We start from the raw sequence: 26809 nt of genomic DNA on the forward strand, positions 1-26809 counted from the left end.
ACAGTAAGATTTTCCCGCAAACTTACCAAAATGGCTAAAATCCAAAACACTCTCAGCACCAAACAATGGTGAGGATGTGGAGCCGTGGGATTCTGACTCATTGCTGAGGGAAAAGCAAAATGCTACAGCTGCTTTAGAAGACAGTTTGACACTTTCTTAAAAAACTGAACATACTCTTACCATGCTACACAGCAATTATGTTCTTTAATATTTACCAAAATAAGTAAAAAATGTATCCCCATATAAAAAAACCTACACACAGATGTTTATAGCAACTTTATTTGTAATTTCCCAAAGTCAGAAACCACTGAGATACTCTTCAATAGATAAATGGGTAAACTTGGTATATCTATATGATGAAATACTATTCAGCACTAAAAAGAAATGAGCTATCAAACTTTGGAGATGTACAGAGGAACCTTAAATGCATGTTGTTAAACCAATCGGCAACAGCTAATAACTCTATGATCCCAACTATACATTCTGGTATGGCAAAACTCTGGAGAAAGTAAAAGATCAGTGGTTCTCCCATGGGGAAGACGGAAGGATGAACAGATGGAGCACAGGGGATTCTTTAAGGCAGTGAAACTATTCTGTACGATTCTGGAATGATGGAGGCATGACACGAATTGTAAACCCTAATGAAAACTATGGACTTCAGTTAATAATATCAATGTTAGTTTATCAGTTATAATAAATGTACCACACAACTAAGATGTTAGTATTAGAGGAAATTGAGGATGTAAGGAGTTATGTGGGAACACTGTACTTTCCATTCAGTTATCTGTAAATCTGAAACCACTCAAAAATACATTTTTAAAAACTTGAGGGGCGCCTGGGTGGCTCAGTGGGTTAAAGCCTCTGCCTTCGGCTCAGGTGATGATCCCAGGGTCCTGGGATCAAGCCCCACATCGGGCTCTCTGCTCTGCAGGGAGCCCGCTTCCTCCTCTCTCTCTGCCTGCCTCTCTGCCTGCCTCTCTGCCTAGTGTGATTTCTGTCAAAAAAAAAACAACAAACAACAACAACAAAAAAACCTGAATATGAGCCATTTCATATGGTTCAACTTAAAAATATATACACCTTCACTATTAAGCAAAGTGTTATCAACCGCATGCTCCACTCTTGATTCCCTGCCACCCCTGGTATTTCTGAGTCTATAGACCCTGGTTTAATTTCTCTAAAGAACACAACTTCCGCTTCCTTTGTCTGTGGAAGAGGAATACTTGCCTGAGTGAACTTGGTATAGGGGACAGGCACGTGATTTGAGTGATTCTTCATAGAAACTTTCAACCAGTTCCTCTGTTTTTGGCTGCCTGCCTTCCTGCTGCTTTCTCTGATACATCATGCCTCCACCTCCTGAGCTTTTGCAGGATTTTTGTTCACATCTGCTTGCTCTTTGTATCCTCCGTTTCCCTTCACAAGCGGAGCTCGGGTTTTAGCTCCCTCAGATCTGCTAAATAACTTACCACACAAAAATGTATTGTGTCTTCTGTTGTCTCCTTTCTCCCTCTTTTTATTTTGAAGATTTATATTTTCTATATTCATTTACTGTTATTTTGGTAAGATTTCCGAAAGAAGTAGAGAAGCATACCTATGTTCAGGATGTCTTGTTTAACCAGTTTGCTTTCGTTATCAGTGAGATTTTTTAAATTTTTTTCTTCTGTTTTTAATAATCACACCAATTTATGATTATGTGTTCTCTTTATAGCTCTGACGAGTTCTTTTTCAGAGGATGCTGCAGAAAATTGGTGCTTTTTAGATGATTCTACTTAAAATGTCTGGAAAGAAATGTCTCCAGAATCATAGTTATAAATTAAACTGTATGTTTTTAGTTGTTCACAGGGCTTAGGGCTCCTGCCAGAGGATTGTTACTGTTTGGTCCACCTGGAAATGGGAAAACAATGCTGGTAAGAATTCTTTTAAAATTTGAGTGTTCTTTTTTCTTTTCTTTTTTTTTTTTTTTTTTTCAAGATTTTATTTATTTGAGAGAGAGAGAAAGCAAGCACAAGTTGTGGCGGGGGGTAGGAGAAGAGGGACAAGTAGACTCCCTGCTGAGCAAGGAGCCTAATGCGGGGCTCTGTCCCAGGACCCCAGGATCATGACCCAAGCTAAAAGCAGATGCTTAACCAATTGAGCCACCCAGGCGCCCCTTGAATGTTCTATTTAGATAATCAGAAATGGTAATATGAAAAAAGAAACTTTGTCCCTGAGTTGATTATTTTTATGATTTGCTTTTTTCTATAATACAGTTCTCTTAAGTTTTTAAACATGTTTTTAATGAAGAAATATATGAAAAACCAAATGTTATCCTCAGTAGTATGTTTTGGGCTGATTAAATTTAACAGTATATTTTTCATTATTTACCCAAGTTAAATAATATTTTTACTTCAGAAGAGCTTACCTTACTGTATTGGTTATCACTCTAACCCATTTTTTTGTTTTGTTTTTCTTTTTTTTTTTTACTATCTTAACACCGTTATTTAAATAATAACATAATATACTTTTTTCTTTCCTTCTTTTTTTTTATTTTTTATTTTTAAATTTTTGTTTATTTATTTATTTATTTTTATTTGTTTATTTACAGCATAACAGTGTTCATTGTTTTGGCATCACACCCAGTGCTCCATGCAGTACGTGCCCTCCCTATTACCCACCACCTGGTTCCTCAACCTCCCACCCCACCCCCCACCCCCCCCCGCCCCTTCATAACTCTCTGGTTGTTTTTCAGAGTCCATAGTCTCTCATGGTTCATCTCCCCTTCCAGTTTCCCTCAACTCCCTCTCCTCTCCATCTCCCCATGTCCTCCATGTTATTTGTTATGCTCCACAAATAAGTGAGACCATATGATACTTGACTCTCTCTGCTTGACTTATTTCGCTCAGCATAATTTCTTCCAGTCCCGTCCATGTTGCTACAAAAGTTGGGTATTCATCCTTTCTGATGGAGGCATAATACTCCATTGTGTATATGGACCACATCTTCCTTAACCATTCATCCGTTGAAGGGCATCTTGGTTCTTTCCACAGTTTGGCGACCGTAGCCATTGCTGCAATAAACATTGGGGTACAGATGGCTCTTCTTTTCACTACATCTGTATCTTTGGGGTAAATACCCAGCAGTGCAATTGCAGGGTCATAGGGAAGCTCTATTCTTAATTTCTTCAGGAGTCTCCACACTGTTCTCCAAGGTGGCTGCACTAACTTGCATTCCCACCAACAGTGGAAGAGGGTTCCCCTTTCTCCACATCCTCTCCAGCACACGTTGTTTCCTGTCTTGCTAATTTTGGCCATTCTAACTGGTGTTAGGTGGTATCTCAATGTTGTTTTAATTTGAATCTCCCTGATGGCTAGTGATGATGAACATTTTTTCATGTGTCTGATAGCCATTTGTATGTCTTCGTTGGAGAAGTGTCTGTTCATATCTTCTGCCCATTTTTTGATATGATTATCTGTTTTGTGTGTGTTGAGTTTGAGAAGTTCTTTATAGATCCTGGATATCAACCTTTTGTCTGTACTGTCATTTACAAATATCTTCTCCCATTCCGTGGGTTGCCTCTTTGTTTTGTTGACTGTTTCCTTTGCTGTGCAGAAGCTTTTGATCTTGATGAAGTCCCAAAAGTTCATTTTTGCTTTTGTTTCCTTGGCCTTTGGAGACATATCTTGAAAGAAGTTGCTGTGGCTGATATCGAAGAGGTTACTGCCTATGTTCTCCTCTAGGGTTCTGATAGATTCCTGTCTCACGTTGAGGTCTTTTATCCATTTCGAGTTTATCTTTGTGTACGGTGTAAGAGAATGGTCGAGTTTCATTCTTCTACATATTGCTGTCCAGTTTTCCCAGCACCATTTATTGAAGAGACTGTCTTTTTTCCATTGAATATTTTTTCCTGTTTTGTCGAAGATTATTTGACCATAGAGTTGAGGGTCCATATCTGGCCTCTCCACTCTGTTCCACTGGTCTATGTGTCTGTTTTTATGCCAGTACCATGCTGTCTTGGTGATCACAGCTTTGTAGTAAAGCTTGAAATCGGGTAACGTGATGCCGCCAGTTTTGTTTTTGTTTTTCAACATTTCCAAAGAAGTAAAGGACCTGTACTCGAGGAACTACAGAACACTCATGAAAGAAATTGAAAAAGACACAAAAAGATGGAAGACTGTTCCATGCTCTTGTATTGGAAGAATAAACATTGTTAAAATGTCTATACTGCCTAGAGCAATCTATACTTTTAATGCCATTCCAATCAAAATTCCACCGATATTTTTCAAAGAGCTGGAGCAAATAATCCTTCTTTTTTTTTTTTTTAAATATATGGGGCGCCTGGGTGGCTCAGTGGGTTAATGCCTCTACCTTCAGCTCGGGTCATGATCCCAGGGTCCTAGGATCGAGCCCCACATCGGACTCTCTCCTCCGCAGGGGGCCTGCTTCCTCCTCTCTCTGCCTGCCTCTCTGCCTAGTTGTGAGTTCTCTCTGTCAAATTAAAAAAATAAATGAATAAATAAAATATAATTGACATATAACAGATTTTTTTCAATATCCTTTTGCCCAAGTTTTTACTGGGATCTGGATACCTCTTTCTCCTGCACAGCTCTTCTAGAGGGGAAAAGTAAAGAGGAAAAGAGTTTAGCTGTTTTTCTCCCAACGGTTGTCTTTCTATAATTAAGAAAAGCATAACACCCTTCTTTAAAGCTCTCCTTATCTATTCCTCCTTAGAACAAATAAAGAAAATGGAAAGGAGCAAAGCTCTTCCTAGACCTTTTCTTCTTTGCTAAGAAGGAAACATTGATTGCCACATGTCAGGAATTGTGTTATAATTTATATTTTTGGAAAATCTTTGCTAGTGTTTAAATTGATCAAATGTGGTTATCTTTTTTAAAGGAAGACATTGAAACTAACGTAGTATTTGTCCTTGTCGCTTTTAAGGCTAAAGCAGTAGCTGCAGAATCCAATGCAACCTTCTTTAATATAAGTGCTGCAAGTTTAACTTCAAAATATGTGAGTGTTTTTTTCTAATATTGTCATGTTTTATGTTGTCTAAATGTTACTAAGTATAAATGCTAATAACATTACACAATTATATTTTTGGGTTTTATATCTATATTTAGATGTGAAAATCAGTCACTCTTCCAACTAGAAACTTAGGCTGTTTTAAAGATAGAAGTGTGCTGTCAAATGCTGTTTTAGTTTGCTGGGACTGTGTAACAGAGTACCAGAAACTGGCTGGCTTAAACAACAGAAATTTATTGTCTTCTAGTTTTGTAGACTGGAAGTCCAAGATCAGGTATTGGTAGGGTTCTCATTTTTGTAAAGTAATTAAAAGTAACTGTAAAATGATACCTCTTTTCTTCGTTAAATTTTACTTTCTGTTTGAAGTTTTATAAGTAAAATTGTTATTAAAATAGGTATACTCAACATTATACACTGGAAAACACTGTCTTGGAATTTAGGGGAGAGGAATTCCAGCCTAACTTTTGGGTACTGAGCTGGCCTTAAGAGGATACCACTTTTCAGTCTCACTTCATTTGTGAAGTGTTGATGTTACACAAGGCAATCTCCTGCAATTCCTTCTAGCTCTATGAATACTTGTTTTGATGATTCTAAATCTGAGGCCATTCTTTTTTTTTTCTTTAAAGAAATTTTCAATTAAAAAAAATAGGTGCCATCTATAGGGTAGAGGTGTTTTTACAGTAGATTACTCCAAACCTCATGATGCTTTCATTAGATGCTTTTAGTGTATAGAATAGTTTTAGTAATGTCTCAGCCCCTGGATATTTCAAGGGGTGTTCTTAGACCTCTTGGGCTACCTAGAAATATTTATATGCTTATCAGCAATGATATGGTGAGAATGAATTTAAGTAAATTTAGTTTAGGAAAGCACTTTCCAGCTTATCTGGTTCTATAAATATACCCTACAACTGAGGGCTTAAGAAATCTGTACAGTATCTCTTTCTCTACCCTTATAGTCTGTGTTCTCACTAGTTATACCTGTAATAGCTGTTTCATTCTCAAGTCTGAGGAATGCAGGGTCAAGTAGAACAGAAATGTATTTCATTTTTTAAAGTACTTACTAGGCCAGATCCAGGTTTCAGCACCAATAATAATAATAATATAGTAAAGTACTTACCAGACTGTATTAAGTAATAGTCTGTTTTTTTATTATAAAAGGCAATTCAGTATCCCCACTCCCCACCAATTCCTTAAACCAAATCTTTGATAATTGCAAAGAAAGGAAATTAAATTTCTACATTCTAGATTTTCAATCATGAAATTTAAGCAGCTGGAATAATGTTGCATTTTATATGTATTACAGTGTATAATGCCTTGTTTCAGGTGGGAGAAGGAGAGAAATTGGTGAGAGCTCTTTTTGCTGTGGCTCGAGAACTTCAGCCTTCCATAATTTTTATAGGTAAGATCATGTTTTATAAACTAAGTTGAGTATTTATGAAATTTCTCTTTCCAAATTTGAGAGATATGATAGGAAAGATTATTCAGAAGGAAAAAGTTTTAAAGAAGTGCAAAGTTAAACACTAATGAATTGAGTAGGACCCAGGATATTAATAACTTAAGTAGTAAGCAAGATTAATCTCATATGACTCATATAGCTTGGCTTTTAATTAAAGTCTTATCCTTGTATTTCCATTAGATGAAGTTGATAGCCTTCTGTGTGAAAGAAGAGAAGGAGAACATGATGCTAGTAGACGTCTAAAAACTGAATTTCTAATAGAATTTGATGGTGTAAGTACTAATTATGGTATTTTTAAGGTGGTAGTATTTTAGTGTACAGTTAAATGACCCAAATAAGAAATACAGATACCTTTATCATGTTTTTGTTATTACTCTATCTGAAAGTACTGAAAAAAATTTTTTGGCTTATAGGTACAATCTGCTGGAGATGATAGAGTGCTTGTAATGGGTGCAACTAACAGGCCACAAGAGCTTGATGAGGCTGTTCTCAGGTAGGGAGATAATGTAGAAACACACATCAGTTATTACAGGTGTATTTATTCCTGTGTTCCTCTCACATATCTCTTATTTCCTTAACTCTTAATTAGAAGACGAAATTCATTATTTTCCTTCTAGTATCCATCCTTTGGCTTTTACTGGCTACTAAAGGTTTTGAAGACAGAACCATCATGATCCCATGAAAACTAGTTCACACACGGTTTCACATTCTTATTTCTTCTGATTAGGATTAAATTATCTTAAAACTCTAGAATTGATTCTTATTCTCTTTTACTGGGCTTCATGAGAAGCTGATAAAAGCAGGATTCATGGGAACTGTTCTGTGTTCTTGTGTGATTGAACAAATTTATTCCCTTCCTACTGGGAGGACAGTTTGAGTCAGTGTAAAATTCTTGGGCCTCCTTTTCTGTTCCTGAGGAATTGATTACATTGCCCCATTGTTTCTAGGATTAAATGTTGCAGAGTAAAAGTCTGAAGCCAGCCTGCCTTTTTTTTTTTTTTTTTTTTTTTTAATTTTATTTATTTGGCAGGGAGACACAGCGAGAGAGGGAACACAAGCAGTGGGGAGTGTGAGAGGGAGAAGCAGTCTTCCCGCCAAGAAGGGAGCCCGATGTGGGGCTTGATCCTGGGACCCTGGGATTTGACCTGAGCCAAAGGCAGATGTTTAACAACTGAGCCACCCAGGCGCCCAAAGCCAGCCTGCTTTTATTCACATTTATGGATTGACTTGATTTCTTTCTTTTTACTGGATATAATTTCTAACCATTGAAATCTAGTTATTTGAAAAATATGTTGATCTGTCTTTATTTTTTCTGGGATTTGGTGTTTGTTTAAATTGCTGTTGCTTTGGGAAAGTTATTTTGAATACTGTCTTTAATTATTTTTTCCTAATTCATTCTTCTGGTTTTTTTCTTTCACGCAGTTTTTGTATTATGCTGCATCTTTTTGTCTTCCATATCTTTAATTTCCTTTCTAATCTTTTTTAACTCTTAGATTTTTTTTGTTTTGTTTTGTTTGTTTTCTTGTTTGTTGTCCGTATTGCTCACTGGGTTTGTGTCTAATCTTGTTTGTGCTACTACTTTTGTAACCTCTGTGTCTGTAGTGGTTGTCTTCTTCATTTTCATTGCTTTCCTGATCTCTGCAATCCCATTTTTTCATCTTCTTTTGTCTTATTTCCTTGAGCTTTTATAAGTCATTGCCTTGAGCTGTTATATCTCACTGAATTCTTGTTTTATTAGATTTTTTCATTAAATTATTTTATTTCATGAAAAGATATTTGATCACAAATTTAATTTGTTCTTATGTATATTCTCTATGTGTCATTTTTCCCCTCTTCTCTGGCACTTTAAAGACATTAGCTATATGCTTTTGCCTGTTTTGCTTACTATTTTTATTTGAATTAAGGGGAATTTTCTTGGAAAGCCTAGTTTTGGAGTAATACTATAGGAAAAGAGTTAGAAAAATAAGATACTGAGCAAGTATCTTGAGTTGTCGTATGAATAGCCTGGACTAACTGGTAGTCTCCCTAAGTCACAGTCAAACCCTACCTGATAAAGATTAGTCAGCACAAGACAGCTTGTGATCTTCCCAGACTAACTAATGTCTTCTTACAAAGATGATGTGTCTTTGAATTTCTTTTTTGGCATCACCTTCGTTGCCATTCCCCTGCTCCTTACTAGGTATCACATGATTTGCAGAGCCATTCTTCACATGCTTGTTTAAATATGGGAGGTTGGCTTTATTACTCTTTGGAATATACTCTATTTCCTTTGGGATACTCTGTGCTCTGATAGCCATATCTGGAATCTGCAGCAACAGATCCTGTGTGTATCTTCCTTCCTCGGCATAATTTTCATTGCCCTAGTCAAGCCCTTCTTCATACACTTTAGTTGTGTATATGTTACCTAAGTTTGTTGATGGTAAAATTTACATTTCTGTTCCTGTGGTCCTTGGTTTTAGTTGTTTTCAGTTTCAAGAAGGTAGCAGAGATTTCTTTATTCTGCTTATAACAGATATTTTGTTTGTTTTAAAACATTATTGCTATTGAAAACATACACATACAGGGGTGCCTGGGTGGCTCAGTCAGTTGAGAGTCAGTCTCTTGATTTCAGCTCAGGTCATGGTCTCAGGGTCATGAGATTGAGCCCCATATCAGGCTCAGTGTGGAGCCTGCTAGGGATTCTCTCTTTCTCACTCTCTCCCTCTGCCTGTCCCCTACTTGTGCTCACTCACACTCTCTCTCTCTTTCTTTAAAAAAACAAACAAAAAAAGATATACATAAATGGTTACTTTAATTCTGACAATATTGAATGAAGATTTTTTAAAACATTATCTGGAGAGTTTTAAAAGAGTAACTCAGGGGGTACCTGGCTGGCTCAGTCAGTAGAGCATGAGATTCCTCATCTTGAGGTTGTAAGTTCAAGCCCCATGTCAGGTGTAGAAATTAAAATCTTTTAAAAAACAAATAACTAAAAATAACTTCGTGCTGATAACTACTAAAATGCATTCAAATGTTATACTTGAAGATTTTTCTTGTCATCTGCTACTTGAACTGAGTTACTTTTACTTTCAAAACTGTATTTCTGAAATTGTATGAATCCTGTTTTTTAGGCGTTTCATCAAACGGGTATATGTGTCTTTGCCAAATGAGGAGGTATGTATCTGCATTTTTTTTTTTTTTTAAAGAACAAGACCTACCATCTTGACAATATTGATCTTCTAATCATTAATATAGACACATTGAAAAACAGTTTGGGAATTTCTTAAAAAGACAAATGTAAACTTGAGACCCAATAATTCCTTTTCTAAGAATCTGCTCACAACAGATGAAAACATATGTCTACACAAAGATGTGTATAAAAAGTTTTATGTTTATAAATAATAGCCAAGAACTGTAAGGAATCTAAGATGTTAATCAATCAGAGAATGGATAAACAAATTTTGCATTTGCATTTAATGGAATAGTGTTTAGCAATAAAAGGATTGAGATATTTATACATGCTATAATATGGAAAAACCTCAAAAAGATACTAAGTGAAAGACACCACATGTAAAAGATAACCTATCATATAATTCCACTTGTATGAAATGTCCAGAAAAGGAATATTTCTAGAAACCAAAGGAAATCATGGTTTGCAAAGCCTAGGGGTGGAAGTGGGGATTAACTGCAAACAGGCATAAGTGAACTGATTTGGAGTGACAGAAATGTTCTAAAAGTAGATTATGGTGGTGGTTACACAACTGTTTATTTATTAAAAGTCATTGAGTTATATATTTAAAATGGGGAGATTAATGTTCTATGAATTCATTCCTCTATAAAAGTGTTTTTAAAAAATTCTGATTATAGAGGCACCTGTGTGGCTCGGTGAGTTAGGGATCCGACTCTTGGTTTCCACTTAGATTGTGAGATCAAGCTCCACTCAGCCACAGAGTCTGCTTAAGAATCTCCCTGTCTCTCCTTCTTCCTCAGCCCATCCCCACTGCACTCCTGCATGCTCTCTCTCTTTAAATCTTTTTTTTTTTTTTAAGATTTTTATTTATTCATTTGACACAGAGAGATCACAAGTAGGCAGAGAGGCAGGCAGAGAGAGAGAGGAGGAAACAGGCTTCCTGGCGAGCAGAGAGCCCAATGCGGGACTCGATCCCAGGACCCTGAGATCATGACCTGAGCCGAAGGCAGTGGCTTAAACCACTGAGCCACCCAGGTGCCCACTCTCTCTCTTTAAAATAAATAAATGACTCTTTAGAAAAAAATAAAAGTATTAAATTAAAAATTGTGGTTCTCTAGCTCAGACCCTTAACATCCTTGATAGTAGTAGCAGCTACTTCTTTAGTGTTTTATTTGGATTATCTTTAAGTCTCTCAAGAACTCTCAAAAAATGGTAGTTTTGTTTTCTTTAAAGATTTTATTTATTTGAGAGAGAGAGAAAGCACGAATTGGGGGGGCATAGGGAGAGATAGAAGCAGACTCCCCACTAAGCAGAGAGCCTGATGCAGGGCAGGATCCCAGACCCTAAGTTCATGACCTGAGCCAAAGTCAGATCCTTAACTAACTGAGCCACTGAGGCATTCCCAAAAATGGTTGTTTTAACTCCACTTAACAGATATGAGTGAGGCTCTAACAGAGTGGTTTGTGATCATTCAGTTCATAAATGAGGGTCAGGATTTGAACCTAATTTTTAGATATTTCATTAAGCCAATTCTTGGGACTGATAATTCTTTAATATTTTTTTTCAGACACGACTACTTTTACTTAAAAATCTATTATGTAAACAAGGAAGCCCATTGACCCAAAAAGAACTAGCACAACTTGCTAGGTGAGTAATTTGATTTGGTCTATCTTAAAGCTTTTTTCCTCTTCTTTTTTTTTTTTTTTTAGGAATTCTTTTTTGTTTAAGGAAAACTCAGGTATGAAATGAGTATTTTATTTTTCAGAGAACTTCATCTCATCCTTTATTTCACCTTTTTTTCTTATCTCTTATTCTTACATATATATATCTAAATTTAAATTTCTAGATACTCTACAAGACCTGACCTACATATCTGGTGATGATACTATATTCTTTATATAAATTTTAAGTTATTAAAACTTAAAGGGACACCTGGGTGGCTCAGTCAGTTAAGCCTTCAGTCTGCCTTCGTACAAATCATGATCCCAGGGTTTTGGGATCCAGTCCTGCATTGGGCACCTTACTCAGCATGAAGCCTGCTTCTCCCTCTGCCTTCCGCTCTCCCTGCTTGTGCACTCTCTCTCTCTCTGACAAATAAATAAAATCTTAAAAAAAAAAAAACAACACTTATTATAAGTGGTATTAAAATAATTTTATAAAAATTTGAGGCGCCTGGGTGGCTTAGTGGGTTGAGTCTCTGCCTTTGGCTCAGGTCATGATCTCAGGGTCCTGGGATCGAGCCCCACATTGGGCTCTCTGCTGAGCAGGGGGCCTGCTTCCCCCCTCTCTCTCTCTGCCTTTCTACTTGTGATCTCTCTCTCTCTGTCAAATAAATAAATAAAATCTTTAAAGAAATAATAATAATTTTACAAAAATTTAAAATGTCTTATATCTCTGCCCACACCAACACAAGTATTTTCACATAAATTTCTTCTTGTGTTACACATAATTTTTCTTAACTTTTGCATCTTCAGCTTTTTTTATGAGTGGTATACTTAAGTAGAAACTAGATATAGAAGGTGGTCTTGTTGAATTTTGTCATTAAAAATCTTATAAGGTAATTTAAATCCTCAAAAAGTATGTGAATAACTAGTAATTTTAGTAGAAACTCTTTTGAGTTCCCAGATACCTCTGAAAAAAGAATGAATTCAATACTTACAAACACTGAGGTTCTTCTTTGTCTTCTCAATGAAGAATTCAGCTAATATTTGATCTCTGTAGTTACATAACATAGTACGTGATTAAGTAAATGCTTCCTTTTCTTGTCTTATTTTTCTCCCCTTTGCCTCCCTTGTTTTTAGTTCCTTTTGATAATCTCCTGGCTGCCCAGGACTATCTACTGTGGGCATCCCATTCAGATGTGCCTCTTTTTGCCAATATCTTCTATCCCAGATCCTTCTTTCACCCCGTTTGTCCTACATTTCAAATTGCATAGCTGTCTGCTTGATAACAGAGGCAAACTAGATGTTACCTTCTTTTTACATGGAAATTTTAAATCTGCAAAGATAAAAATAATTTGCTCTTTCTTCCTTCCCATTCTTAGAATGACTGATGGATATTCAGGAAGTGATCTAACAGCTCTGGCAAAAGATGCAGCTCTGGGTCCTATCCGAGGTATGTGTATGGACCTTGAAACATTTAGACCTATTCGTTAGACTACTTTAGAAGTTTAAGAAGTCCCAACCTCCCCCTTCTTCAAATGGCTTCCTGAGTTTGTAAATGTGAAAGTAAAAGGAAATAAAAAATATGTGCCAAAAAAAAAAAAAAAAAAAAGTTTAAGAAGTCCCTATTGAGAGGTTTTGTTTGTTTTAGTTTTAGTAAGAAATCATTTAAGCTGCTAGAAAACTTGATACAAAGTGGTTTCTAGACTTCTCATGGGGCCACATATGTTCTCCATTGCATGTTCTTTTGGTTTCTGTTTGTTTTCACATAAACAAAAATGTGAAACCATTCTTAGCTCATAGACCATATAAAGACAGTCAGTGGGTGTGTAGACCATGACCCCTGTTTCAAACAACAGATCTCAGGGTTTTTCTTTTTTTTTAATTAAAAAATTTTGTTATTAAAATACAGTTAACATACAAGGTTATATTCATTTCAGATGTACAACATAATGAGTAGACAACTCTGTACATTAAATGATGTTCACGATAAATCACCATCTGCCCTATGTTTCACTTCTTTGTGGTAGGCAATCAGCAGAAAACACAAAGGAAAAGAAAACATTTTTAAGCAAGCAAAAACGAAAAATAAAGGGGGGAAATGTTCTTCTCTGTTTTGGGCTCTTTTCACTTCAATATTCTGATATCACTTGAAATTAAAGTGTCTAAGAAAAGCTTTTATTTGTATTATTATGTTATCTTTTGAGAAATTGCTTTGTTTTGATGCAAGGTTATTTGCTGTTTCTGAAATACCACTATGATACCACTTTAGACTAGATATTCTCGGCTGCTTTTCCACAGCCAGCATGGGCAGTGGGTGGGTGATGCTCTCAGGTATGCACTCAGATTACTGGCTATGATGATGAAATAGAACATGGAATGGACAACTTCTGGAACACATCTGCAGTGAAACAGTGTGCTGACTCAGAATTGCTGCTTTGCAGAATAATAAGTGTAACCTTGACAATATATTTTGAAATTCTAGGCAAAAAGCATTCTAGTCAAACTCTTGCTGCCTGGTATATGTCACGAGAGTAGACTCAACCAATACATACTACATAAACCATTTGTATTTTTTCAAAAAATTTTAGCTGTTGTTCTGAAGCAGATAAAAGTTATTGGGTTTAAAAAATATAAAGCCTTTGTGAAGAAAAAAACTACATTCTTTTAACTTCAAAGTTGTGAAATTTATTGTTCTTAGGCAATATGCAGAGAAAGTGAATGCCTCCCACTTACTCCTAAAGACTTATCCTAAGCATTTATAAATTGTGCTCTCAATATTAATGTGTATTTTCCTTTTAACAGAAATAACTTATATTGAACATGTACTTTTAGATCACTGTACCTGTTTTTGCTCTTCGGCAATTTAAACTTAGAAATCTTTTTTTTTAAGTGGCTGTCTTGTATTTTACAGAACTGAAACCCGAACAAGTAAAGAATATGTCTGCCAGTGAGGTATATTACTTTCTAGTTATCTTTTCTTTGCTCTGGTTCTCTATATTGTAAGACCTATCTTTTGTCTGGATTTTCATAGTTAATTAGAAGCTAGAAAAAGTTAACTTTGCTTTATTTCAAAATATAGGGGTATATCAAATTACAATCTCTTAATGGTGTTTTTTGGTAATATTAAACAGAAAAAAATTATAGAAAACTTAAGAATTTTGTTCTTTGTAACAAGTTAATCCCTTAATATTCTATTTTGTAAGATTTTCAGCATTTGATTTTGTCCTTATACAAGCAAGACCAGTGCTTGCTTCGGCAGCACATATCCTAAAATTGGAATGGCACAGAGAAGATTAGCATGGCCCCTGTGCAAGGATGACACACAAATTCGTGAAATGTTCCATATTTTTTTCAAATTATCTTAAATATTTTCCTAATACTACATGGGAATGCTGATTTTTCTTCCTTTCTTTTGCAGTAGAAACATTTTACACTGTTTATTACATAGTTCTCATGGAACATAGAATTTTTTGAAAGCAACATATGATACACATTTTTTGTGTATATATTCTAATTAGTGTGAATAAAATAGTCACTGCATTTTTAAAAAGCAAAAAAAAAAAAAAAAAGCAATACCATTGTAATGTAATTCATAACATTTTCTTAATACAGTAGGCCCTCTTAGGAAAATGCTAGTGCATTTCTTTTGAAAAAGATTGCCTGCAAAATATAAAGTTGGACATACAGAATTATTGTAAGAGCTATGTAAGCAAACATTTAAAATCAGTATTATATTTATAATTTATAAGTCAGAGATATTTTTTCTGCCCAAGTTTCAACAGCTATTGAGGAGACAGTGAACTCTTAACATAGAGAATGAATGTATTTGAGTACATTTTGACAGTCTTTTTTCTTCAAGCTTCTGAGTAAACTTAGTTGTTTTGCGGTATTTTGTGTGTGGTAGTTAATCAGCTGCAATACTAAGAAACCCTCACACTTACTGCAACCATCATTCCTTTTTTTTTTTTTTAATTTTTTTTTTTACTTTTAAGATTTTGTTTACTTGACAGAGACACAGTGAGAGAGGGGAGAGAGGGAACACAAGCAGGGGGAGTAGGAGAGGGAGAAGCAAGCTTCCTGCTGAGCAGGGAACCCGAAGTGGGGCTCAATCCCAGGACCCTGAGATCATGACCTGAGCTGAAGGCTGTTGCTTAATGACTGAGCCACCCAGACGCCCCTACCATTCCATTTTAAAAGTCTAGTTTACCTAGAGTGTGTTTGATATGAATGAAGCTTAGAAATGGAGAATTCCACATGCTTTCTCTCTGGCATTTTGCTGTTATTTCCTTAAAAATGCACATTTAAAATGTAAGTTTCAAGTCCCTTTTATCTGACTTATAATTTTAATTCCACATTTTAAAAATTCTTTCTTTACATGTAAGTATGGTACAGTTTGTGTTCCCAAAGTGTCTTGTGGGTTTTTTAAAATAGTTTAAGTATAATTTATTAAAAATATCCCATAAATACATTTTTTAATATTCTTAAAGCATAAACCTGATAGTATCTTTCTACCCAAAAAGTAAGCATCATGCATGAATTATTTCTTCTCCACACACTGTTCCCCTGCCTTGGACCCAGGACAGGTAATCTTGATACCTCCTATATTCTGGCCCCCTAGATTCAGACTGAGGAGAGGCCAACTATGTGACGATTTAGGGCTCTGTATTTGTCCCTGGAGAGACCATGTGGAATAAAGGGACTAATTAATGCAGTAATGAACTAAAACCACCAACTGGCAAATAAGTTTGAGTAAGAATCAATCTATAAATTCTCAAATGTCCTAACAGCCAAAATCCACTCACCTCTTCATCTGCAAGTGTTCTGTCTGTCTCAAGCTCTAAGGCCATAGCATTTCTTGTGGAAGTCCATTGGGAAGTCCACTTGTACCTATAAATGGAATGCTTTGATACACTTTGATTACTATCTTATAATAACTGGCAGCCTTATTACTTAAGTAGGTGGCTGCTTAGGGAATAGAAACTCTTACAAGTCTGTCCATTACTGCATGAGATAAGAGACCAGTTTTCTACTGATAGTGACTCTGTTAACCTTTGTGTATATTTTGCCCATCCTGAGAATATATACACAATCAAATTTGAGCAACATTTTTCTTTTATTTTTTAAAGACATTTATTTATTATAAAAAAGGAGAGCAAGCAAGTTGGGGGAGGGGTGGAGGGAGAGAATCTTCAAGCAGACTCCCTGCTGAGCAGGGAGCCTGACTTAGGACTTGATCTCATGACCCATGAGATCATGACCTGAGCTGAAACCGAGGCAGATGCTTAACTGAATGAGCCAACCGGCGCCCCAGCAACACTTTTCTCCACTGGACAATATCAGCCTAAATATAGTTCCTGTTTTATTTGAAGATGAAAGAAACTTTGAGTTTGTTTTCTTTTTTAGTAACTCATGACTTTAAAACAAGATAGTTCTGGGGGCGCCTGGGTGGCTCAGTGGGTTAAGCCGCTGCCTTCGGCTCAGGTCATGATCTCAGGGTCCTGGGATCGAGTCCCGCATCGGGCTCTCTGCTTGGCAGCAAGCCTGCTTCCCTCTCTCTCTCTCTCTGCCTGCCTCTCTGTCTGCTTGTGATCTCTCTCTGTCAAATAAATAAATAAAATAAAATCTTTAAAAAAACAAAACAAAACAAGATAGTTCTGTTGCTATAGGTATGAATAGCCATATAACAAGTTGCCCAAAAACTTAGCTTAAAATGACCACATTTATTATCTCACATTTTCATGGAGTTGGGAATATGGGCATAGCTTAGCTGAGTCCTCTGCTTTGAGCTCTGTCAGAGGGCTACAATCAAGGTGTTGGCCCAAGGTCTCTTACAGAGCTGTAATCAAGACGTTGGTTGGGGCTGTAGTCATTACAAGACTCAACTGCAGCAGATCTGCTTCCATACTCACTCACATGGTTCTTTGCCAGATTCACTTCTTTGTGGGTTGTTGAGGTGAGAGCCTGTTTTCGTAGTCATTGGCTGAAGGCCTCCTTCAGTTCTTTTTCCACATAGGCCTCTCCAACATAGTACTTTCTTCATCAAAGCAAGCAAACCAGGAAAAAGAGAAAGCATCAGCAGGATGGAAGTCAGAGTCTTATAATCCTGAAAGTGACCTCCCATCACTTTTGCAGTAGTCTGTTCTTAATGTCCAGTCCACATTCAGGGGGAAGGAATTACAGGAGGGCATATATAACAAGAGGTGGGAATCATTACATGTCAGAAGATGCCAACACATCTGTAAATCAATTATAATTTTTTTTTAATGTTTAAAGGGTTACATTTGGCTAGTGAAATCTGCTTTTCACATTAAGGTGTGCCCTTTTAACATTACTTTCAAACTTTCAGACGCATTCTTGCATTCTGGGAGCAAGGCCCTTAATCTCAACACCTGGAATCAGGAACTCTACAGGAACCCTGCTTCATTTTTTTTTAAAGATTTTATTTTTAAGATTTTTAATTCTCTATACCTAACATGGGGCTTGAACTCATAACCCTCAGTTTAAGAGTTGCACGCTCTACCAACTGAGCCAGCAGGGCACCCCAAGAATGCTCATTCATTTTAATGGAGAATAATGTTAAGACTCTGGGATTAGAAACTTATACTGCATTGTTTTTTATTAGTACTGGTGTTAAATTAGCCTACTCCAATGACAAGAGCCTGAAAAATATACATATTTTAAAAATATTATTAATTCGGGGTGCCTGGCTGGCTCAGTGGTTAAGGCAGTGGTTAAGCCTCTGCCTTTGGCTCAGGTCATGATCTCAGGGTCCTGGGATCAAGCCCAATATCGGGCTCTCTGCTCAACGGGGACCCTGCTTCCCCCAACCTCTCTCTATTTGTGATCTCTGTCAAATAAATAAAATCTAAACAAAAATAAAAATAAATAAATCAATAAATCTTTAAAAATTATTAATTCACTCTGATCGAGTACATTTATTTCAATATTTCAGCATAACATCTACTTGAATTTTAATCCCACACCTAAAATATAATTTTATCCACCTTTTTTTAATTTTTTTCTCTCTTTTATTTATTTATTTTCAGCGTAACAGTATTCATTGTTTTTGCACCACACCCAGTGCTCCATGCAATACGTGCCCTCCCTATTACCCACCACCTGGTTCCCCTACCTCCCACCCCCCGCCCCTTCAAAACCCTCACGTTGTTTTTCAGAGTCCATAGTCTCTCATGGTTCACCTTTTTAAAAAATATATAAGGAAGAATCTTATTTTAGACTAAATTTTAGAGAGGAACACTAAAAACTTAGTAAAACTGTTGAATGAATAACAAGAAATTACTTACTGGTATCGTTTGTGACCATTGTACTAATTATGTATTAGGTTACATTGTTACAAGTTTTGGTTCTACTGTATACTTTTATCCAGTTTATTTTTAATCTGTTGGGTTTTTCTTTTTTTTTTTTTTAAAGATTTTATTTATTTATTTGAGAGAGAATGAGTGAGAGAGAGTATGAGAGAGGAGAAGGTCAGAGAGAGAAGCAGACTCCCCAAGGAGCTGGGAGCCCGATGCGGGACTCAATCCTGGAAGTCCGGGATCATGACCTGAGCCCAAGGCAGTCGCTCAACCAACTGAGCCACCCAGGTGCCCTAATCTGTTGGGTTTTTCTAAAGATTTTATTTATTCGTGAGAGACAGAGAGGCAGAGGCAGAAGGAGAGGCAGGCTCCCCACTGAGTAGGGAGCCCAATGTGGGGCTCAATCTCAGGACGCCGGGATCATGACCTGATATGAAGGCAGACGCTTAACCATCTGAGCCACCCAGGTGCTCTAATCTAATAGTTTAAGTATTAATAATTTGGTAGTACTTTTAGCTGCTAGTCTTGGACTTACAAGTTAATATTTATAAAATGCTTAAAACCAGTCTGGCAATAGTGGATGCTATGTAAGTGTCCGTAGAATAACTTTAAAATACATAAATAATAATGACATTTTATTATGGAGATTAAATAAATTATTTTATCAGTCACATTTATGAGAGGAGAGGAAAATACAAATAGTTTGGTTTCTAAAATCTTATATTAGAATTTTTTTTAGTCATTATTCAGTACAACTGTAATAACTAAGGGTATTATCAGGCACTGGTATATATACACACATTAGGTGAGATATGTTGTGAAAAGCATTATTTCCTTAAAAGTCTCATGTACTTCTTGTAAACCATCTTCCTTTCTAATAAGCCCAGCATGAATTTAGCTAGAGTATGGTTGTGGTGAGACTTGAGAATTCTGAATGATGTAATTGCGATTCTTTTTTCTGCTTGTCTCTATTTGTCAAATTTTCTATAATGAGTGTTTTCTGTTCTTATAATGGGAAAATATTGGGACTTAAATTTTTAATACCTAAGAAACACATATAATAAAAGTATATTAATATAGCATATAAGATTTCTTATATAGCAAACTTGCCTAACATATAATAATATGTAAAATAAGATGATTGGCACGATTTTCTAAGAATACATGTATATATATTTATAACAATAATAAGCAGCATCATTAATCCATCTTTGGGCTAACTACTGAATATATTTTCATCATTTGTACTGTCATGTGTTTTTTTAAAATCTAGATGAGAAATATTCGATTATCTGACTTCACTGAATCCTTGAAAAAGATAAAACGCAGCGTGAGCCCTCAAACCTTAGAAGCATACATACGATGGAACAAGGACTTTGGCGATACCACTGTTTAAGGAAAGACCTTTGTAAACCTGCAGAACACTTTGCTTTCGAAGAGAGAAACATGCCATGTTAATTGAGTAGTTATCAGCTACAGAAATTGAGCCTAAGTTTACAGGACTTTTCAGAGTCTTACAATTACTTGTGCACCCCAGCAGATGCACCATAAAACAAAATTTAAATAAAATATGCAGTGCAAATGGAGTATTTTGTTGAAGGCCTGTTCATGGTTATCCCAATGTGCGCTGTAAGTTAGAGCACAACAAAAACTGATTCTGGTCTTCTTTACCAATATAATCGTGATGTAAATAATAATTTGTATATTGTGTTGCAGAAGAAAGTATTCCAGAGACAGTGAATGGTAGAAGACACAAGCGCCTTTGGTTGTTTGTCTTCTGATGTCTTTTCTTAAAATAGTAATTTTTTCTATTTTCCTTTCCTACTGTTGTCTTTACTACAGATGATTAGAATGCCAAACGCTCTGTAAGTTCCTTTTTGTTCTTTTCTTTTATAAGTCCATTGTGCCAAATGAAACTTCTTCCTATGTAACAGTAATAGGAAAAAGTATTTTGAAGGTTTTTCTTTTTCATAAATCTACACATTAAACATTGTGTTTCACTTTCCATTTTTCTATTACCTTGTTACCAATTTAGAAAAGAATTTGTTGATAGCAACAAAGCAAATCTAGTAAAATAGAAAAAGAGATGGTTAGAATGTTTGAGTCATTCTGTCATTACAACATGTAGATCAGTCCTCGTGTGACCTGAAAGTATTTTTTTCTAATATATCTGTCAGAAATCTATTGTAGACTGTTAATTTATTCCTAATGGAGTTTATTTTCTGCTAGAATTATTCTAATATTTAAGAAAGCCAAGTTTACCTGCTGTAAAAGTGGTTCCTGTGTGAGAGAAGGGAAGAACTGAGAGCTAAGACATTTCTAATTTATTGCTTATTGCTTTCTTAATGTTTACAGGATAATTATAAGCCAATGGATCTACCATCTTTTATTCTTAATAATTATTAATCCCCTCAATGAACCTTTAAAAAATTAATGAATTTTTATACATTGCATACATTTTATAGGTTTCTTGTGCTCACTTTGTTAACTAAAAAGTTAGTCTGTTAATCTGTCTCTTGTTCCCCAAGAATGTACAGTAATTCTGTTTCTCGTTTGTATAAGTATGCCTGAGTTTTATTATAAAACTGTCATTGTAGGAGGTAGAGACTCATATCATGGCTTTTTAAATATTGTAATAAAGGCAAATGGATATTTGCCCTTAGTTTACTGGTTAAAAGTTTGTTTACAGAAATTTTCTTTGGTGCTTTTATGTAAAATGTCATGGACGGAAAGAATAATTTCATAGTAGTAACAAAGATTATTTTCAATTAGGAAAAATATCTTTGGTTTTGAGAGAATACATTAAAATTAAAAACTTGCCCCATCTAGATAAGAAATTTATAATGAAGACATACATTCTTCTTAATTTTAATCTTGTTGCTGTTAAAGATTTACATACATATAGAAGATATATGGTTTAAGGTAATGTGCTATTTGTAGCTATAATTTAAATGTCTCCTCTAATCTTGACCTTAGAACTCCCTGGATAACAGAAATGAGGGTTAAAATAAATGGGGGGGGGGGGACTAAGCCAGAACCATGCCCATTTTCAGTCATATGTTGTATCTTTTTAAGAGCTCAAACATTAAAGCATCAATTATAAAATACTGATAATGAAAGATGATGCAGTATACATGATGACAAGAATTAGGAATATCCAAAGTTAAAACATTCTCAATAAAGTTCATAAAATTTCATTTTGTATTTTCATTTAGAAAAGGATTAACATTGTTGATACTTGAATAACAGTCGGTTATATTAAACGTCTGTGCTTCACGTTCAACTTTTAAAATGTAATCTTTAAATTTATCATGATTCTGTCTGCACTAATGTAGCTCACTATTTTTATTGGAATAGTTTTTAGATCACAAAGATTACAAATGTTGAAAGTCAAGCTAATATTGTCATAAACACTGAGTCAGAATTATATTACTGTATGAATAACAATTCATACAGTATAGAAGTTATTTTACTTCCCTGACCAAAGTCTGAAATTGAACTTAGTGCTAGTGAACTATTTTCTATGACTTACTTTTTACTTTATTTTATTTTTAGTTTAAGCTAGGCTTTTTTTTCTCCTCATAGAATGACTATGAAAATAAGATAATGATACAATAGGAGGTGAAAGGGATTGGTCTGGTATTCTTCAATAAAGGTAGAAGTTGCCGAGGGTTTCTGAATTAATATTAGACTTAGGTTGTGACCGTTTAGATTCTACATTGAGCTTCCTGTCATTAATTTCTTAGAAGATAATGCCTAAACATGAAAGGTTAGTGTGCTCGTGTTAAATATGGCAGTGTTTTGTAAACTATATTAATACTTGTTGTTGTACTGGACTTTGAGACAAGGGAAGTCAATACTATCTTTCCCGGATATCTTAACAGTAGAAGTTTATTCTAAGTCTGCCATTAAGGTTATTAGATTTCTCACTATGCTTTGTGCTTAGGAAGAAGTGAAGGAAAAACAGATACTAGAATTACAATTTAAGTAAATAAACAGCAGTCTTTATTTATAGGGTAAGAGTCTTTATATTTTGTACAAAAATTCTTTTGGTAGAATGAACCATTTACAGTTTGGCTTTGGACTCTTGAGTCAAAGTATTTTCCTTGAAATGCTTATCTCAACTTTTAATCTCATCTTTTGTATTTTTCTTCAGAAAAAAATGAATTAAAAAGTTTAGCTGCATAAAATAGGTTTTTATCCTAATGGCTTGGAAATAAATGATAAATTTTATTTTGCCTTTAATTTTTTTTTTAAAGATTTTATTTATTTATTAGTCAGAGAGAGAGAAAGTGAGCACAGGCAGAGAGAGTAGCAGGCAGAGTCAGAGGGCAAAGCAGGCTCCCGCCGAGCAAGGAGCCCGATGTGGGACTCGATCCCAGGACGCTGGGATCATGACCTGAGCCGAAGGCAGCTGCCCAACCAACTGAGCCACCCAGGCGTCCCAGCCTTTAATTTTTATATTTGAAACTTTTTGAGGTTTCAGCGGTTGCAGTCTAGCAGTGAAGGAGTAGCTTGTATTGTACTAACTCTTGCCAATAATTATAATCTGAACAAAATATAAAAGCAAAGATTAGAAAACTCTAGAGAGCAAGCAAAAACAGGCAGAAACTGCACAAAATTATGTACTAGAAGAGATCCACATTAACTAGCGTTTACCCCAAGAGCAATTTCCAGTTTGTGCAATGTGCTTAGAAACAGACTTCAAGCAGAATGAACAGACTTTCTGGGCTGAGGAATCATTTGGGACTTATAAAACAGCTAGAAATTAGGAGGGAAATCTTAGAGTTTTAGATATAAGCCCCAGGATATGCCTACAAATTTCTTTCAAATCCTTGGTGGACTCCAAAATTGTACCTGTGTAGTGTAATATTCAAAGGAACCTACCAGAAAGCAGTAGTTGAAATCTGACGAACTGTAGAGGGACTGTATTCTGGGGAAATACAGAGTTTGAAATTCAAATTCCACTAAAAGGGGTTTAGTAAATACGTTGGGTTTTCCACTGAAACCCAGAAAGGACCATAATAAGGAAGAAGGACAACATCCTAGATGTAAGGGTCATACTTTAGTTAGGACTGTGGGCAAAAGGATAAACTCACTGTAACAAAGCTTAAAATCAAGTTTTCACAGCATCAAGATTATCCATTGTAATTTAACAGCTAGCCAGAAGAGAACACTTTTTTTTTTTAAGATTTTATTTTATTTGACAGAGACAGCCAGAGAGGGAACACAAGCAGGGGAATAGAAGAAGGAGAAGCAGGGTTCCTGCTGAGCAGAGAGCCTGATGCTAGACTCAATCCCAGGACCCTGGGATCATGACCTGAGCCAAAAGCAGACACTTAATGACTGAGCCACCCAGGCACCCCAAGAGCACATTTTTTTTAGAAGAAAATAGAATCCAGAGTTTTTTTTTGTTGTTGTTGTTTTTTAAATATTTTTTTTAAAGATTTTTTATTTACTTATTTGACAGAGAGAGATCACAAGTAGGCAGAGAGGCAGGCAGAGAGAGAGGGAAGCAGGCTTGCTGCCGAGCAGAGAGCCCGATGCGGGACTCGATCCCAGGACCCTGAGATCATGACCCGAGCCGAAGGCAGCGGCTTTAACCACTGAGCCACCCAGGCGCCCCAGAATCCAGAGTTTTTACAACACATCCACGAAGTCCAGTACGCAATAAAAAAATTACTAAACATACCATGAAAAAGTATATCCATAATCAATAGAAAACATGTAGAAGCAAATGCAGAGATGATTCACAAGTTGGAATTAACAAAATTATTTTTTTTTCAAAATTATTTTAAAACTTATAAAACAGTGGGGAAAAAAAGATGAATGAGCAGATTAGGATTTTTGGTGGAGAAATAGATACTGAAAACCAAAGGGCAAGTCTGGTAATGAAAAAAACTGAAATGAAACATAGTATCTGAAATAAATTTCACTGGATGGGCTTCAGAGGGAACTGGACACAGCAGAGGAAAGATAGCTGGAAGACAAGCTGATACAATTCTCAAACTCAAGCACAGAGAGAAAGAAAAAAATAGGTTTGATACCTGTGGGAAAGGTTTGATACCTGTGGGAAAATACCAATCTAATTTACCTCTGGTTTGAGGCCCAAAAGGAGAGGAGAGGAAGAGAATGGGGGAAAAGAAACATTTGATGCAGTAATGCCTAATGTTTCCCTTAAATTGTTGAAAGATAACAACTTACAGATCCAAAAAGTTCAGTAAGCCCCCAGCATAATAAATACAGCAAAGACCATGTCTGGATACATCAGATTGCCAAAAAATAGAAAAGTGAAAAATCTATAAGCAGAGAGGGGAAATGACATTCTATTCAAACAAACAATCATTGACCTCATAACATGGACTATTCAAAATGGTAAATGGACACGACAGGGAATGTCCTCATGGAGGCCCAGGATAAATAAAGCAAAGTTTGACCCAGTCACTTTTTTAACCATTGATTATCAGTCTAATGGAACTTCCAAATGTTAGGCCTTAGAGCTAGCCTGAATCGAAGGTTTATCACGTTTATACTTAACATCTGTTTCCTTTGGAATGTTCCCTTATACATTAAATAGAAATAATACAATAGAAACAAAACAGAACAACACTTTTATAGTACAGATAAAGAATAAAAAGCAGCTGGAAGGAGAATAATGGCAAAAATACTTTCAAAATACAAGTCTAATGATTTTACACAAAGATCTAGATCTAATTGCAAAACAGTATACTTCCAAACTTAAAGGGCTAATTATTCAACATAAACCATTTCTGTGATTTTATTCCTACTTTCTTGAGTGTGGGTTTTGTTTTTTTGTTTTTTTGTTTTTTTCCAAATAGGGGTGTTGGAGTTGTCATATGCTTTTTCTGCATGTATTGAGATGATCATGTGATTTTTCCCCCTTATCAATATGCTGTATTGCATTATTTGATTTTCATTTGCTAAGCCAACTTTGCATTCCTGTGATAATTCACACTCATTCATGGTGTATGAATCCTTTTATATGTTGGCGGATTCATTTTGCTATTTTGTTGAGTTTTTTTGTTTTTTGGGGGGTTTTTTTTGCATCCATATTCACATGGGATGTTGGTCTGTAGTTTTCTTGTCTTTTTCTAGTTTTGGTATCAGGGTAATTCTTTGTACACTGAGTTGGAAAGTGTTCCCTCCTATTTTGGGGGAAGAGTTTGTGAATGGTTGGTGCTAATTCTTTAAATGTTTGACAGAATTCACAAGTAAAGAAGCCATCTTTGATTTTTTCGTTGTGGAAAGTTTTTTGTTTCTTATTTTTTAAAGATTTTATTTATTTGTCAAAGAGAGCACAGGCAGGCAGAGTGGCAGGCAGAGGCAGAGGGAGAGAAGCAAGCTCCCTGCCGAGCAAGGAGCCCAATGTGGGACTTGATCCCAGGATGCTGGGATCATGACCTGAACTGAACTGACTGAGCCACCCAGGTGTTCCTGTGGGAAGTTTTAAAATTTTTTAAAATATTTATTTGATAGAGAAAGAGATCACAAGTAGGCAGAGAGGCAGGCAGAGAGAGGACGGGAAGCAGGCTCCCCTCTGAGCAGAGAGCCCAATGCGGGACTCAATCCCAGGACCCTGGAATCATGACCTGAGCCTAAGGCAGAGGCTTTAACCCACTGAGCCACCTAGGTGCCCAAGTTTTTAAATTATAAATTCAATCTTTTGTTAAACATTTAGTCAGATATTCTATTTATACTTGAGTCAGTTTCAGTAGTTTGTGTCTGTATAGAAATTAGTCCATTTCATCTAGGTTATTTAATTTGTTGGTATACAATTGTTTATAATATTCCCTATCCTCCTTATATCTGTAAGACCAGCAGTAACTTGTCCTCTTTTTCCTTTCCTGATTTTAGTAATTTCAGTATTCTTTCTTATTTGGTCAGTAAAGCTTTGTCAATTTTGTTCAACTTTTCAAAGAGCCAGTATTTGGTTCTGTGAATTTTTCTCTATTGTTTTCCTATTCCCCACTTCATTTATTTCCTCTCCAAGATTTATTACTTCCTTTGCTTGCTCTAGTTTGCTCTTTTTCTATTATGATGAAAGGTTAGGGGTGCCTTGGTGGCACATGTGGGTTAAAACCTCTGCCTTCAGCTTGGGTAATGATCCCAGAGTCCTGGGATCGGGATCGAGCCCCGCATCAGGCTCTCTGCTCAGTGGGGAGCCTGCTTCCCCCTCTCTCTC

The 26809-nt window shown here is 35.9% G+C and overlaps 1 protein-coding gene and 1 non-coding gene across 8 annotated transcripts in view; both read left to right on the forward strand.

Moving 5' to 3' along the window:
* SPAST (spastin) overlaps positions 1–21283 on the forward strand; it is a 57454-nt gene extending 36171 nt beyond the window's left edge. For all 7 annotated transcript variants that reach the window (XM_045979651.1, XM_045979647.1, XM_045979652.1 and 4 more), the window contains 10 exons: positions 1833–1907; positions 4918–4989; positions 6325–6400; positions 6638–6729; positions 6871–6950; positions 9568–9610; positions 11194–11273; positions 12670–12740; positions 14202–14242; positions 19880–21283. In XM_045979651.1, coding sequence (XP_045835607.1) covers positions 1833–1907; positions 4918–4989; positions 6325–6400; positions 6638–6729; positions 6871–6950; positions 9568–9610; positions 11194–11273; positions 12670–12740; positions 14202–14242; positions 19880–20002 — 753 coding nt within the window. In that variant the 3' untranslated portion in view covers positions 20003–21283. The remainder of the gene's footprint in view (positions 1–1832; positions 1908–4917; positions 4990–6324; positions 6401–6637; positions 6730–6870; positions 6951–9567; positions 9611–11193; positions 11274–12669; positions 12741–14201; positions 14243–19879) is intronic.
* Positions 14534–14640, forward strand: LOC123926240. Its single transcript, XR_006815175.1, has one exon. It is a non-coding gene; the product is annotated as a U6 spliceosomal RNA (small nuclear RNA).
* Positions 21284–26809: the final 5526 nt, after the last annotated feature.

Source organism: Meles meles, chromosome 15 (assembly GCF_922984935.1).
Source record: "Meles meles chromosome 15, mMelMel3.1 paternal haplotype, whole genome shotgun sequence".
NCBI classification, from domain to species: domain Eukaryota; kingdom Metazoa; phylum Chordata; class Mammalia; order Carnivora; family Mustelidae; genus Meles; species Meles meles.